The sequence below is a fragment of the Anabas testudineus genome, chromosome 13 (genome assembly GCF_900324465.2).
Source record: "Anabas testudineus chromosome 13, fAnaTes1.2, whole genome shotgun sequence".
Taxonomy (NCBI): Eukaryota; Metazoa; Chordata; class Actinopteri; order Anabantiformes; family Anabantidae; genus Anabas; species Anabas testudineus.
The window spans coordinates 22,795,774-22,812,650 of NC_046622.1; the positions used below are offsets into that span (position 1 = coordinate 22,795,774).

At 42.1% G+C, this 16,877-nt stretch overlaps 1 protein-coding gene across 9 annotated transcripts in view; it reads left to right on the forward strand.

The window, feature by feature from the left end:
• phldb1b (pleckstrin homology-like domain, family B, member 1b) overlaps positions 1–16,877 on the forward strand; it is an 83,511-nt gene that overhangs the window by 63,494 nt on the left and 3,140 nt on the right. For 5 of the 9 annotated variants that reach the window (XM_026373214.2, XM_026373246.2, XM_026373200.2 and 2 more), the window contains 15 exons: positions 154–297; positions 445–582; positions 1,267–1,395; positions 3,068–3,223; positions 3,485–3,595; positions 3,704–3,793; positions 7,668–7,808; positions 8,650–8,766; positions 8,849–8,954; positions 9,763–9,807; positions 10,942–11,284; positions 12,639–12,729; positions 13,344–13,490; positions 13,763–13,982; positions 15,648–15,733. In XM_026373214.2, the coding sequence (XP_026228999.1) occupies positions 154–297; positions 445–582; positions 1,267–1,395; positions 3,068–3,223; positions 3,485–3,595; positions 3,704–3,793; positions 7,668–7,808; positions 8,650–8,766; positions 8,849–8,954; positions 9,763–9,807; positions 10,942–11,284; positions 12,639–12,729; positions 13,344–13,490; positions 13,763–13,982; positions 15,648–15,733 (2,064 nt within the window). The remainder of the gene's footprint in view (positions 1–153; positions 298–444; positions 583–1,266; positions 1,396–3,067; positions 3,224–3,484; positions 3,596–3,703; positions 3,794–7,667; positions 7,809–8,649; positions 8,767–8,848; positions 8,955–9,762; positions 9,808–10,941; positions 11,285–12,638; positions 12,730–13,343; positions 13,491–13,762; positions 13,983–15,647; positions 15,734–16,877) is intronic. The other 4 variants (XM_026373207.2, XM_026373223.1, XM_026373230.1 and 1 more) reach the window with 4 other exon arrangements.

Genomic DNA, 16,877 nt, shown 5'->3' on the forward strand with positions numbered 1-16,877 from the left:
GTAAACAAATCGCCACGTCACAATACTCTATGACAGCCTGATATAATATCTGACATATTATAAACAAGTCTTTTTGCCTTTCCTTTCCACCTCTTCCTGGCATCAGTTCCTTTCTTGAAAGCCTGACCTTTACTGTTCTCTCTCTCACTGCAGCATGAGGACTCCAGTCCAGGCAGTGCAGGTTGTCTGGAGCTGGGTTACCTGGAGGAGGAGCGGGTTAGTGTACTCACTCGTATCGATGAGCTCAAGGCCCGGCTGACTGAGCTGGACCAACAACTCCGGGAGTCAAAACAAGAGGTAAGGACGTACATAGAATATTACTTGACATCACTTACAATGCCAGCTAAACTTACAATGTAGAGGATACATTTTCCACAGCATCAATCAGTACCAGCTGAAAAGCTCAGACTCACAGGTGTTACTTGGTCTGCTGTTGTCTTCCAGGCAGAGATGGAGTGTGCCTTGCTGCAGGGCGAGAGGCAGGCCGAGCTGGAGCAGATGGAGACTGAAACACATATCATCACCCAGCTGCAGCACAAGCTGGACGAACTGGAGAATGCTATTCAGAGGGAAAAGGACAAGGTAGAGACAGCGGGGCATAAAGGGTGTGGGAAATGCTTTAATTGGAAATGACTGACTTAAAATATTAGTTGAAGTCTGGTACATTGTTTGCGACTAAGAGGAGACCCACTAACACCCACTGCCTGTGCCTCTACATAGCCTTATTTGGCTCTGTTGGTCTCCCTATAGAAGTCAGCATTCCTGTAGCATCCCTGACTTTGAGACTTACACAGATGATTGCAGAATTTTAAGCCATACAAAAAATGAATATAAGTTTTCTCTTTTCCAATTGTGACCAAACCAATTGTGTGTCTCTGTAGTTGTTTCAGGTGTTTCTTTTTTTTCTTTTATCTAAATCCATCACATTTTAGAAATCATACGACTGAATACACATTAAGCTGCCATTCACACACCAACTATTAGAAATTAAATTACAAAACATAAATATGTGGTGTCAGTTTAGTTTTGGTTATCCATGTGTCATTTATCAATGTCATTCTGTGACTTGTAACTTCTCAACCACCGTTAGAATCTACTTTCTGTGCGCTTTCATGCCCAAAATATCATTCTCAACGTGTCTGTTGCTAACACATGGAAGCTTTATTTGCATGGCATGGATTTTGAGCAGTGTGTTTCTCTCTCTCTCTCTCTCTCTCACCACTCACCCATCCATCCTGTGTGTGGGTGCGTGTTGTGTCTTCCTAGGAGAGGGCAAATGTTGAGGCTGAGCGCCGGGCCTTGCAGAGCCTCCAGGAGGGCTACGCTGAGCTGAAGAACCAGCTTCATAATTGTCCCGAGTCTCTGCGGGAACAGTTGCAGGAACAGCTCAAAAGGGTGGGTCGTTAAGTTCAGCAGAAGCACCTAGCCCACCCCTCTGCCTTACTGAGTCCAGTTTTCAGCGGCCTACCCCTTTGAAAGTAGAAAACCTGACCCAAACCTGTCACGCCAAACACCTTCCTTGAAATAATGGTCACCACATTGACTTTTATGAGACAGTAATCCAATTAAGTCCAGTAGTGATGAGAAATCAACACTTAGCTAAACTTAACTAAGGCTAACAAACTTAGCTTAGACTAACCTAACTTTCTCAGCTTTTGACTCTGGTGGCATTTTTACAACTTAGTGTGGTTAATCTAACTTTGAGTTGAATATTTAACATACTGTATCCACCACCACTCTGCACATACCGCAACACACATAGTGCTACTGGCACCGTTAACCCTTTTAGCTGGGGCCTGCTACATTTGGTTTATTGAAACACATGCACACACCACCCAGTGTATTTATGTGAAGTCCTCTCGGCTCCCCTGACAGACACGCTGTTGCCACAATAAGCATAAATTCTTCCTCACACCACAGCTTTCAGGTCAACATGGGAGCACACAGATGGCTCCAGTTGCTAGTGATGCATTTTGATATAATCTGCTGCACTGCATGTGTGAATCTGATGTGCATCTTTGCTCTAAATTTGTCATGGCTCGCATTAATTTGCAGAACTGCTCACTAATCAATTAACACAGGCCTTAACTAGATGCTCTCTGTGGCTCCCTTGACTCTAATCCTGTTGCTGTTTAGTTTTAAGTCAAGTCCCGCCTGTTTTACAAGTTTTCATGAAATAAACAAGGCTAGTTGTCTTTTACAAGCTAGACTACTTATTATAGGCTATCTTTGCCAGTGATTCTATGTCAAAAATGTATTAAAATTCCATCTGGAGCAAGAGCCACCATTTGTTGAATTTGTTTGGCTCACACTGAGAAAATGATTGAATTTTGAGATTGGATTATATATACTTTTATGGTGGGAAATTTATTCTCACAGTACAGTTCAGTCTGTGGTGCAATGTTAAAACAAGGGACAAAAGTTAAACAAAAGTGATTCTTTTTATTATCATTTTTTTATTAAGATTTTGGTGTTTGACATTTTGAGTTTCTTGATCCTGTATTAAGTACTTGCAGAAAAAAGTTATTACTTCTCAGTGTCCTTCCAAATCGCTACAGAACACACACAACAACACTTCTGCTGCTTAATGAAGTACTGTAAAACTCAACACCTGTCAGCAACTACATAGTGGCATAGCAACAACAGGAAGGACAGACTATACTTGACATAAGTGTCTGTTAACCACAGTAGAATATGCCTTACAGTTTAAAGCACCAATTGTTTTTGTATCAGTTTTTAATTGAGATGTATTTGAACCACATATGTTGTGATTAAGATTATTTTGGTAGAAGAACGTGATATCACACACTGGTAACTGTGCTGACGTAGAAGCATGTTCTTCTGGCTGTCTGCTTGACTGAGCACTGTGTGTTCTCAGTTGTCCCCCAAAAGAGCTACTGCTGACAACAAAAAGTGTAAAGCAGCTTCAAATAGAGATGTCAAGGTTTGCTTACTTTACTGTTAGAAATTCCTGGGGCAAGGAAACAGTGGATGGCTTTAAAATGAACAATAGTCTTTTTTTCCGTTTATGACCTAAACAATGATAATGTGTGTCGGTCTCCATCAGGACGGAGAGGTGCTGGAAGCAGGAACCAAAAAGTTTGAGGACCTTGAGTTTCAGCAGCTTGAGAAAGAAAGCAGCTTAGAGGAGGAACGAGAAACAATCAGCCAGCAGCTGCTGCAGGAGAGAGCACAGTACCACAGCAGTGTTGCCAAGAGGAAGGTGAGGAAACGAATGAAGAGATAAAGTTGGCAGTGGCAAATCTTAGGTTCAGTTATTCAGTATCAATTTAGTTCAATCGAAAAAAAAGTCTGTATGTTTTAGTGTGTTACCAACTGTCTTCATACAGTGTACAGTATATTTTCACTGCAGATTTCTACTATTTCCACCGACATAGCGACCAAAGACATTTAGTACTATCAGGTTGAGGTTTTAAACATCTTTTATCTGTGGGATTTTTCACTTCTGCATTTTCTTCTTTAGGAGAAGGTGTCTTCTCTGGAGAACCAGGCCAACCAACTTGGCCTGCAGGCATCTCAGGAGTGTGAGCGACTAGCCAAAGACAGAACCCTCACACTACAAATGCTACAAAAGGTGCACAATTACCCATTCACACTGCACAATAAACAATGTTTTATGCTAATTGTAAATTTGCTGAACTTCGTATTCTAAAGTTGCTGACTCTGTGGCCTTATTTTCCAGGAGAAGGAGAGACTGTCTGCTCTGGAGAAGAAATACCACAGCCTGACTGGGGGAAAAGGCTTCCCCAAATCCCCCACTGCAATGAGAGAGGTGAGAGAACCTCTGTACCCCAGTGTGACTGCATGGGAAACAAACACACACTCAGTGCTTACAGCTTGAAAACAAAAGGAGTGTTGATGACTCACAGCTGTTTCCTCACCACATTTACCACTGTAACCTGCAGTAATTTGTTGTTGTGCAAAACGTGTTGGACATGCATGGTGTGTTTAGACTAATGCAGATATATATGGTGGAGAATGTAATGATGTTTTTAATGTGGTCCTCTTGATAGTGTGTAGAGCGCACAACGCAAGAAAGCAGAGTTCTGCACATTCCCTTTATGCTGTGTGGAGACCAGTTTGTGTATAGTTTTGTGCAGGCATTAAAAGCACTTACCAGTGGACTGTTGCAACAGGAAACACTCCACATCAGCGAGGCTGACCTGTTGTTGGACGATGTCCACTCCTCCCAGCATTCCCTCCGTCAAGCCTCTCCTTCTTACTTACACCCCCCCCCTCCCTATCAGCTGTACTCCTGCAGCCCCACAGAGGTAACCCAACTAATGAACCCTGCATGAAGCCCACTGCTTCTGCTCTGTTGTCTTGTGCAACTCACCCCAAAGGTCACACATTGCACTGTTGGTGTCCCCGTCTTACTGTGGCTCCTGTGGTAATTGCACCTGTGTTGCACTGTGGTGGCTGAGGTTGCTTTTTACCACTGTATTATGACTATGACTAGTCGGCACAGTAGCTTTCAGATGAAGTTGGGTTGTGTCCAAAATAAATCCACCTTAAATCTCGCCTTGCACACCTGTGACAATATGTTTCCCTGAAAGCTATTACAGTGCCTGTCTGTGTCCTGATTGTATGTCAGCCACTTGTAATGTAAAATACATGCTCTTGATATGCGAGTTTGTTCTTGATGTCTATTTTAACGCACACTGTGCACCTTTTGGGAACCAGATAACACATTGACATGCATGGTTGTTTGTTAGCAAAAACGGGTCGGGTGTGTGTGTGTGTGTGTGTGTGTGTGTGAATGCACTTGCACTTTAGAAGTGCAGTGCAGCATTGTCCTTGTGGCTTCTCATCCTGTCTGACTGTTGTTGACTGTTGGCTGGTGCTCAGGAGTACATGAAGCTGTCGGATGTCTATAAGATGTACGGCAGCAGTGGTCGTGACTACCATGACGGCAGAAAACCCGCCTCACATGGCTGCTCGTTTGCCGTAGATGCTACATTAGCTGGTGCCTGCGAGGTACCATCACTTCCAGCCTCTTTGTCTTTTTGCTGACTTGTTCTTGCCTGTATTCACTTTATGTCATCTCTGCCTCACTGTCCTTCTGTTTTCATGTCACGCTGCTCCCTCTGCTGGTTTGCAGTTAATCAGCCTCACAGCACTCGGCTTTGCGCTATGCTACATGAGCCTCTGGTGTAAACGGCTTGTTCTCACCTTCTTGGTAGCTGTGAGGCAATGCTGATTTACAGTAGACACTGAGGATAGTATGTTGGTTCAGGGTTTAATGAAAACTGAACTGATAAATGTAGGTTTGGTAGAAATCTATAAAATTACATGTTGGAAAACATTCACACTCAGTTCCTGTTTAACATGTAAGGATTTTTATCGTTAGAGGTTTTATACCTGTGTGTGCATACCAAAATAAGGTATTTAATAAACATGTTTTGCTGCATTTAAGTTTATTCGATTGGTGAAATAAGAACAAAGATAGGGAATGACAGTAGTATGGTTAGGACTAATACCTGGCCCACCCGCCAACACAATACTTATATTAATACCTGCAAATCCTTTATTCCTATTTTTATTTTTTTTATATCTCTTTCTTGTTTAGCAATATGAGAAAAAGTTATTCACAAACAGTGGGCAACTGGTATAGAATATAAATCAACATGTCTAAAATGGTCAAAATTAAGATTTAAAGATAAAATTCAGTTGCAGGTAGTATTATCAGCAATGTTTGTATAGATTGGTCATAAAATCTTATTTGATCATCTCCATAATCCACAAACACAACATCTCTAAGCTGATAAGGCAGTCATGATCATTCAAGTTGTCATTGAACACACCCATCAAACATAAAGAGTGAGGCAGAACAAGAAATGAAGAAATGGCAACAGTAGGCTTCAGTTGTCACTAACCACCAACTACACTCAGATGTTAACACACCTGGTGTCCTTGTGTGAAACAAGAATGGAGGTGTGATCAGCGCTGAGTGATACGGCAACAGGCCAGTGTTAGCTGCAAATATCAGTCTAACCCTAATGTCGGTGTGTGTATTGTGTTGGCCCTGTGTCGTCTGTTCTGATCTAGTCAGTGTTTCCTTACAGACCCTCCTTCCTTCACATGCAGAAGGTCACTAAGTGTACTCGACATATTCCCCTGCTGCCCATCTTGCTGACATATCTGCCCTTACTTCCATATCTCTTTCTCTCTCCACCTCTTTTCCCTTGCGCGCGTGCGCATGTGTGTTGCCTCTGGGAAAGGAGTATGTGACAGTTGGCCAGTTAAATCAGATTTATGGGATGCCAAAGGTGGAATCATCCCCTACCTCCCCGCTTTGCCAGCCGCTGCAGTCTGGAGCAGTAGATCCCGCCTTCTCCTGCATCCCCTCTCCTCATGGCTCTTCCCTGTCTCTCTCTGTGGAGGTGTGTGCCTTCCTTCCCTATTCTCCTCCTGCTAAATGTCTGTTTGGGAGCACTTGACAGTGTTAGATAAGTTTGTTTAAAGCATGGTGACCAACCCTGGTCCTGGAGAGACACTGTCCTGCTAGTTTTTCAATTCTCCCTAACCCTACCCAATGCTGGCTACCTGGTTCAGATGTGTTCAGGGATAGTTGGAAAACAAGCAGGACAGTGGGCCCCGAGGACCGGTTTTGGCCAACCCTGGTTTAAAGTAATGCTTTAATTCCAGTTCGTACTTCAGCCTAGAATTACAGACAAATTCAGTATCTATCCGTTGTTGAGTTTTGACAAGGAGACAACAGAGGATTTCTGTTGTCCTTGCCAGTCGTCATTTGGAGGAGTTGATGAGCCCCTCCAGAAATTAAATTTAAAATTAAATTTATTTAAAAAAAACTTCTACAGGTGTTGTCATCTAGAGTGAAGATTAATACAATTTATAGATAAGTAGTTACCATAGAAAAGCTCTTTAAGTGTTACAGGATAAAGTGATTCTGTGTGTTGTACTGTGCTGTAAGTTTGCCTGAACTCGCACACTTCCATTTTCACTTCTCATGTTTATAAAACAGATTTTACTAATCCATCATACTTTATCTGATGATCATGTGTGATGAATGTTTCCCATCCATTGCTTCTCTATCTTAAAATTATATTGTGTGTGCCAAAACTGAATCTGCTTCAATTAAAATCTCTTTGACCAGGTGAAAATAACCGTTGTACACTATCGTATTTAACGTGGCGCCATGTTACCATCAGCTGTATAATAAAAGCAACATGCCTCGATCAGCTGCTTAAAATATGTTTTCTACAACAGCTAATAGTGAAGAAAACAGCTAGACAACAAAAATAAATGTAGTGTTATTGTTTCTATACTACAGAGAGACAGAGGATAAGCTGAAGTAAAGTGAAATCTAGAATTAAAGAGAAACTTTAATGTTCTTATGTGAAACTGGGTCATTTCAGCAGGAACATAGAATTCAAATACAGACGTGTGGAGAGACTCAGCAGCTGGGGGGTATGAAGCAGAATGCAGCAACAACACTGCCAACAATAATGTATTGCAGATATTTAAGAAGAATTTGCAAAGTATAAAATCCTTAATTAGAGCTTAGGAAGGTGTATAAAACAAATGTTTCTACCCTCTTCCTTCTGTCGTTGGATGCTTTCTAATCTTTCTTACTTTTCTGTTCTATTCTTTTCCTCTTTGCTACTCCTCTACGTGCTCTCCAGTACCAGTCTGAGAGTAGCCGGCCTCACCTCCCCATGCTTGATTTAGAGCAGTGGTACCAGGAGCTGATGGTCGGCTCCAGCCAGCACTGTCCTCCTCCTCTGCCAGCAAAGTGTCTCTCAGGCCGCAGGCCTGTGCTGCAGGTAGAGGACCTTCTTTCTTCTTTCTCTTCACCTGCTGCCTGTGACTCATATCTTTACACTAGTCTGTTTACAGTGTGTGTGTGTGTGTGTGTGTGTGTGTGTGTGTGTGTGTGTGTGTGTGTGTGTGCGCGTGTGTGTGTGTGCGTGCGTGTGTGTGTGTGTGTGAGTGTGTGTGTGTGTGTGTTGAACAAATCTTTTGAATGTCAGAGCTTTGAGAATGCTGCATTCATGTTGTATGAAAGAGTGGGTAATGATAGTCACTAACCTTGATGCCTGTTGACTGGAAACATTATTGATTAAAAAGAAAAAGTCAGGTTTAATAAAGGTTTTAATTTTAATCAGACAAATTCAAACAAACTGAATTCATTTATTTATTTGTGTAGGTTTTGACAGAGATGTTGCAGGTCACAGCTATAGGTTTGCTCAACCACTTCTTTAAATAAGTTAGACTTTGTGAACCATTTTTACGTTGCAGATCTTACTGAGCACAGCATTAACTTAAGTGGTCTGATCAAAGAGCTGTTCAGTGAACGGCACTAAGCTGCTGTTTTGTCTGGCGGCTCTTTGATGTTCTTCACTTTGATACTGAAATAAACTGTTGATGGGGACTTGATTCATTCCTTCATTTATGTATTCTAACATCCTTGCTGGTCACTACTACACAGCATAAGGCTAATCCTGCTTTTAACCATAGTTTTCTAACAGGTGATCCGTGGTGGATCTCACTTATATTTCTAATGTCATTCAAACACACCACGTGGAGTCTCATGGGTTGTTGCAAATGTGTATCTTCAGCACTTCCTAATCTCCATATCTTCTATCTGTATGCTTTCTCCTTTAGGTGTTCCGCTCCAAACTAGACAGTGATCCAGGTCTCTCTCTTCATCAACATAAATCAGGCTCATCATCCCCTCTACAGCATGGAGCAGCGACACTGGGACGCAACACAAGCTCCAAGGTGTGACTGGCTATTAATTTTCCAGGTAATGATTTAATCCCAGTATACACCTGTTTGACCTTTAATTCTCCCCCTGGTGCAGCAGAGCCCCCTGCTGGTGGCCAGTCGGACAGGCAGTTTGCCTAGGAACCTGGCTGCAACCCTGCAGGATATCGAGACCAAGCGACAGCTCGCTCTGCAGCAGAAAGGTAGCTGATTGGGTTTATTTTATTTAGTTTTTGCTTTAAAGAACAGCTCTCCAGAGCACTAATAAAAAAAAAAAAAACTAATAAAAATGTTTCATCATCACTTATTAATTACACAACTGCAAATAATCAATGCAATCTTTCAACATCTCAAAGGAACGATTTGGGGTTTTTCAAGCACGATATTAAGGAAGTTTATATGACAACAGGTGTTGACCACTACAACAGACTTATAATTTAGCTTGAATTTACATTGTATGACAATTACACAATATCCCAGTGTTTGTTAGCTACCATAATATGCCCTTTTGCATACACTAACATTACAAAGCTGAGGCATGTCCTCTCAGTAATGCATTGCTTGAGTGTTTGTATGTGCATAATTAAACCTAATATAAAAATCAACAAAATAAGATGTGTATGAAAGTACCAGATAATACAAGATAAAACCATGCTATCACATGTTTAATAACAAGTAATCACTGCAGTGCATCATTAAATATTTATTAGTACTTGGCATCATCATGTTCTTGTTAACTTGTTGTTGTTAAACGCTAACCTTTACTGAGGCGTTCATACTGTATGTGAGTGACAGCAGTGTGATTTCAGCAGAAGAAAAAGAGAACACTGTTCCTCGTGTGTCCGTGCTTTTTGGCTCAATCAATCAGAGCCAAGTGGTTTGGTGTTTTAGCTCAGCTGGCTACCGCCCATGGGTGCTGGGCCGCAAGCTTTTGTCAGTTGTCTGCAGTTCAGGGTTTTCCCCTCACGTTGTCTTTGTGGATTTGTCTCTTCCTGCATTGTTGCACCACAGAGCCCCAGACTTCCAGACAGATCACCATAGAGGAAAGCTCATCAGGTAGATGGATCACTGCGTCGAGGAGTTTAATGTTTCATGTTTCCTCATTTGTTTTTCCAGTGGGATCCATCCTGATTTTCCATCTTCTGTCTCTTCATATGTCACAAAGTGTCTGAAATTAACAGTTGCTTTCTGGTGTGCCAAGGCTCAGCAAACACAACTGACAACAACAGTTATCTGTTGTTCAGATGTTTAATGTGTCTGTTTTATTCATATAATTTGTGAAAAACATATAAATTAAATGAAGCATCTTTACATTGAGTTCAATTGAACTATAGAGTGAGCTGAAGATGCTCTGTATCTAAAGAGACCAATCAGGATCTTGTCTTTACACTTCAGCATGGGTAAAGACCAAATCTCAAGTTGTATCCAAAAGTTAAGCCGGTCTGGCAGGTTACTTACTATTGATTTATCCATCAAAGTTAACATTCACCAAGACTTGACACTTGGCGGCTGTTTAATTTGAGATCCTGCTTCACCCAGCCCTCCTCTCTTCATCCTTTGCTCTCTGTCTCTTCCATCTCTGCTATGTCATTAAGTCTTCTCCCCAGAAGATTTCTTTTCATCTTATCTTTTTTTTTTTTTTTGTCTGCAGCATTGAACCGTCTTTCTTCTTCCATTAATCTTCTATGAATGCTCCTGCTAGTGGAGAATAAATCTTGCATGTTCAGTTCAGCGTGCTCCTCCTTTGGAGTTACTGACCTGAGCTCCTCTTTCCACATGTATCTGCCCATTATCAGGCGCCCAGCAGCATGGATTTGAAATATGAGAAGTTAGATTCTTAACTTTCAGTCCAGCTTGGTGCTGATGGACGTCTTTTTTTGGTTTTCGTGATCATCTTTGAGCTTGTGATTTAGAGAGAGCACATACAGTATTTGTATGTGTGGGGCATGGTTTCTGGTCTTGTAATTGTGGACTGGTGCTGGTTCTACATTTGATGGGTCTTTAGTGTAGATGCTTGGGATGTCCTGCTCTTCAGCTTCGTAGCTTGCCGGTTTGTGTAGGAAACAAACAGAGCTCTGCCGACTTAATGATGGTGTTGCCCATAGGGTTGAATTTCAGTCACTGTGCCACCTTCCAGCACCGAACAAAACCCGAACAAACCCACTCATTATCCTCCCCACCTCCCTCCAGGTCAGCAGGTGATAGAAGAGCAACGTCGCCGTCTGGCCGAGCTCAAGCAGAGAGCAGCAGCAGAGGCTCAGTGCCAATGGGAGGCACTCCACGGCTCCCAGCCCCACCTCATGACCTCGCTCTCCTCATCGCCTTCCTACTCCCCCGTCATGGCCTACAGCCCCGCACTGAGCCATAGTTCTGTGGGGCACCCTCCTCTGGTTCATCACTCCATCCTGCACCACCAGCCTCCGTCAGCTGGAGAACAGCCTTATGACACACTCAGCCTGGAGAGCTCAGACAGCATGGACACCAGCGTGTCCACTGGGAACAACTCTGCCTGCTCGCCAGACAACATGTTCAGGTACATACAGGGATAGTCTGATAAGTTTGGTTACATCAACATTATCCTGCTGATCATTTCATGTACTTCCCACTAAAGAAAATCACCATGATCTCTTTAAAAATTTAAATTCTTGCCTGCTATTATTGCCTAATGACATCCTGTAAATGATATTTTATGATATTTCAGTCATTTTATTTTACAAAGCAAATGTCAAAATGATCAGGTCAAATGAAAAGGACTCCTTTTTACAAGACTGAGCTTAACAGACATAGTGCTGTAGGGAAAACACCCAGCTGTAGAGAAGAGACTGATTAATAATTGTTAGGACAAACACCGAACTGTTCCTTAAAAAAGGAGGTAGGAACTGGGTCGACAGCACCAGTTAAGACTTCAGTGCTGTTTTTAGATCATTTGAACTCTTCACTTGCTCCACAGCATCCAAGGCTGTGGCTTCTGACCCTTCCCTAACCAAGCTGCAGTTAAGCTACAGTTTATCCACACCAACACAGAAGGAACACACACAGTACACACACACACAGTGACAAATCCAGTAAAGAGACACACAGACTGTTAATCCTCAGCCCTCCAGGATTCTCCAGTTATCTCTTTAGCCACAGGTCGGCTCATTTGGAGGCCATCTGCTTAAGTGACTTAGTGTTACCACAGTGATCACCCAGCAGTTTCTGAGCAAAACCCATTTGTTCACATCTCTTTACAGCTCTCAAGAGTAACATTGCAAAAGCTATTACTTCTTTTTTTATTTTGGATAATGTTGATGGAATTTTTTCCGTAATGAACAGTACTCAGAGGAGTCGGGAGGGACACAATGGTAAAGAAGCTACGTTTAAAAGCCATGTTTTTGGCCAAAACGCAGTGTATGTGTAAATCTAGGTATTAAACCTGTCAGAATTCTGACAGTGTCAGAATTTTGTCCTAGACCATCCTGGACAGATGATGTTTGTCTTCATCACATTCCCACACATAGGTCGTCATAACACAATAACATACAATATAACCATTTACCAGCTTGAAGTGCTGCAACTGACACAGTCTCTTAGTGGAAATTCACATTGTAACAAAGACATGCAAAGCACGTCAGCTCTGATAAAGCAATATTCCATTCAACCCACACTAACTCTGACCCGAACAGCTGCCTTCATAAGATTTCCTTCAGAAAAACTAGGGTAATAAAAATTCTTAAATTGTCTATTGTTGTTCTCTAGAACTTATTTTACACTAACATTATTGTCTGCCAACACCCTACACATATTGTATATTGATATAACTTGTTATTGTTATTGATAGAACTTTGAAATAGGAGCTTACCTTAAAGCATATGGTAACTCTGCTGTTGTTGCCGTGTTTGACGCAGTGTCATGGGAATGGACGCACTGAAGATTGAAGAGATGGAGAAAATGCTGAAGGAGGCTCAGCTGGAGAAAGCCAGACTTATTGAATCGCGGGTGAGACACAACTTTGAACGAGTGTTACAGCACCACAACTTGATTATCCCAAATCCATATGTAGTGATTTAGGAAAGTTCGTACAGTGCTTCTCTCAATAGGTCAGAACAGAGCATGCATTTGAAAAATAAAGGATCATGACAGCAGCTCCATCCTTTAGTCCATTTTTATTGGTCTCAATATTTCATCTTTGTCTCTTTGTGGCATTTCTCTCATTAGGTTTTCTTTGCTGAGCATCATCTCAAAAATATACTTTATGTATGTTTCTTCACTTACTCAGGGAACATAAGTGTCAGAATTTCTTACCTGATCAGGATCTGAGGCCCGAGTTGTTAATTGTTGCCTTTCTCACTGTGTACTGTATATACACAGTACATAAGTTCATCACTATCTCTCCAAATAACCAAAAGCTTTCTGTTTAAATAATTGACCACTGTGGTGAAGCTGCATGGTGTCCAGGAGTGTAAGTTGGTGGGCAGCTCCCAGCAGGGGATGTGCATAAATATATGAATGTGAAGTTGTGTTCTGGCCGGGAAGAAAAAAACAGGAGCATGTTTTCCCAGCAAACCCCTTCCATAGATCAAAAAAATATTAATGAACACCCTCTCCTCCAGGAACGAGAGAGCCTGGCTCGCCGTCAGATGCTGGAGGAGGAGAGGAGGAGAAGGGAGGAGGCAGAGAAACGGCTGCAGGATGAAACTTTCCATCGGCAGCAGCTAGTGGAGAAGGAGGTCAAGATGAGGGCCAAGAACTTCTCTCAGGTCAGTAAAATGAGAATTAATTGAGTCTGCATGGTAGGAAGGTGGAAAATTACTTCACCTGCCTGCTGACAGCATGACATACTTTCACGGATGTGGGCTCCTGAAGGGTTAACTAGATATTTTAGACGGGCGCTGCTTGTATATTCATATTCATTGTAATTATTAGCCAAGATTCCAATATTTCATAATTTCCCTGTGAAACAGCCTTGAAACTACAACCCTCACCCTCTCATATTGAGGGTTACCCTTCGTGTTTTTGTGTCTCAAACCAGGCCCGTCCCATGACTCGCTACCTGCCTATCAGGAAAGAGGAGTTCGACCTGCGCTCTCACGTTGAGTCGTCAGGCCACAGCGTGGACACCTGCTACCATGTCATCCTTAATGAGAAGATGTGCAAGGGCTACCTGGTCAAGATGGGAGGCAAGATCAAGTCCTGGAAGAAACGCTGGTTTGTCTTTGACCGCCTCAAAAGGACCTTCTCGTACTACGTCGGTAAGAAGAGTTTAAGCCACAACATTCTGGCTCTTATCTGCTTTCACCACCACGGCATGTGCTTCTTACTGCAGTGTCTTTGCTCTGTGTGCCTCAGACTAGGCACATGATCACACACTTTTTCATGCTTCTGAAGCAGGACAAATGAGTTTCTCTCACTGTCAGCATTTTATGTAGTCACTGACATTCTACAGCACTGACACCTGAGCCATTTTCAATTTTCAATCTGTGGTCAGTCTCTAGTAAAGATAACCAAATACATTTTACTGGTTAGAAATTGATGTTGCCTTGGCCTCCTAAACATTTACATTTGGTCATTTGGCAGAAGCTTTTATCCAAAGTATCATAGGAGGAACATCTGGGAGTTCAGTTTCTTGCCCATGAACACTTCAATATGTGGATTGGACGAGCTGAGGAATCAACTCCAGCCCTGCAGTTAATGGCCAAGTCCGTTATCTTCTTAACCACAGCCAAGCTACACTTCTAGGACACGCTGACTCTAAAGGAGAAAGACCCAGCAACATTGAGACTACAAACAACCTATAATCCATCTGTGTGTGGGTTGTACTATCCACTTCTGTGTGCTCAGAATAAGTATTTATCGTAACAAATTGTCACTTAAGTAAAAGTATCCATGTAATAATAGAAAAATGTATCAAAAGAAAAAAATGCCAAACAGAAAACATGTAAAGTGGCAGAAATGTTCCTGCTGTGGATGAGTGACAGCAAGAACTTGCGTCCTCCAGACCTTGAGCAGTGGCACATGTGTGTAGCGCGCAGTCGTGTAATTTGATCTTGCCGCCGTGAGCTCTGGGACGCTTGTTTGCTGTCGGGGCCTTTGAAGTCCTCAGAAGGTTCCGCTTAAAGCTGCTTAAACCATACCTTGTTGAAAGTGAGCCAGGGTGAGGAGGTGTACTGAGATTACTTTGGCAGTAGTTAAAATGCACATACTGTTAGAGCCGTGCTCTCTGAGGAGGCCCAGTCGAGCTGTACTGCTCGCCCTTGTCATTTGACCTTGAGCAGCAATTGAGGAGAGGTGATGAGCATAAGTCATGAGCAACGCTAATTCGCATTAATCAGCCTCAGCCACATCAAGAGTGCTGGTAATCTGCAGATGCGGTATAAATGAGATGCAAATGCAGGGCTATTTGAATGCTAAAGAGGTCATTAGCAGATAATAGCTACGTAATAAAAGGAAAGTGTTATTCCTCGAAATGAAGCGCTGCCTTTCTACCTACTACTCTTAAGTTGGCTTGTGGAGTGTTTGTGCCTGGAGGTAGAGAGGGGTGTTGAGTTCCCCACCGGTTCCTTACTGCAGTTCTGCAGTGGCTGATGAAACAAACTGCAATGATGTACCAGAGTAGCGTAAGAATGCAGGCAAGTCTGAAAATACAATGAGAGCACCATTGGTTTAAAAACAAGAAAAAAAGTGCTGTGCTTGTCATTTTCCATCTATCATCACAAACCATAAATTGGTCATGATCAAAGTTTGATTTTTTTATTTTTATTTTTATTTTTTTTTTAATGACCGCATCATGTATTATACTTGTCGTTATTCTAGGTGACTTGAAAGGGATGCGCTTTGGCTTATTTAACCAAGAAAAGTCTGTCACTGTCGATATATTTCAGTCTCTGACCAAACCCACGCTCTTTTCCTTCCCACAGATAAACATGAGACCAAGCTGAAAGGTGTGATCTACTTCCAGGCGATAGAAGAGGTGTATTACGATCATCTCCGCAGTGCCACAAAGGTACGCTTTCAATCAACTCTCAACATTGTTTTTCTCTCATTTATTTCACAGTTTGTTGATTTTTGCGCCACATTCTTCATGTTTCTGCATATTCTGTATGTTTGCTTCTTTTCTCCCTGTTTGTGCCTTTTTTTATTTATCTATTTATTTATTTTGCTTTGGCCGGCTGCTTCCACAGAAGGGATTTTTCAGCCTCACTATGACCAGTGTATGTATCCATGCTCACAGTTCACCCATCTAACCCCACTGAATCCTGTGTGTCTTCAGTGTTTAGCGAATAGAAGGTCAAATACTGGCTGTGCACGGTTAGGGGACGTATTTTGTGACCTGAAATAAGCAGAGTGCCCTGGTTTGATTCATGTCAGTTGAGATGTTAATCCTGCTTGATCCCTGTGTCTATCCCAGTGATCCCAGTGTTAAACAGTGGGGAGGTTAAAACAAAAGCTTCTGCTCTAGCAGAGAAAAATAACCTTACTGCAGTTTAAAAAAAGATTTATAAAATACACTGAGTAGGGAAATCCAGGTAATGACAGTACTTTGCTGTTTCAATGTGTAGTCATTATAAAATTGGACACAATTATTTTTACGAATTTTCAGAGCCTGCCTTGTTACTACACAGGTGTAGTCTGTGGTCATGTTGTTGGGCATCTTCTTGCTTGACTTGAGCCTCACTCGTCTCATCTATTTTTTTTTTTTAAATCTGCAACAGCTGAGCTGCTGTTGCCTCCTTATCTTCAGTGTGTGTGCGCGTGTGTTTGATGGCCTGTCGCGTTGCACAGCAGCCTTAACTGTGTGGCTCTGATCAACTCTGCAACTTTGATTTTGCTTGTCACTTCCAATGTCACATAGCAGAGAGGAGCAACTTGAAAGTCTTATGCACTTAAATGTAGCACAGACAGAAGTGTGGTGGTTTAGAAAAGAAATGGTGACAAAGATGAGTGGTGTGTCGTGAACGTGTGAATTAATCGCGCGGTTGCATGATTGGCTGCTCTTCCACAGCGAAAAAAAGAGTTCACAGGGAAATTCCTGTAAAAGCTTATTTTATTTTTTATGTATCAGAAGAGATGATGAAGCAGAGAATCAGTGGGATCTGCAAAGCAGTTTTAAATCTTAGTGTCATTCTCTTTTCTTTTTCCTCCCCCAG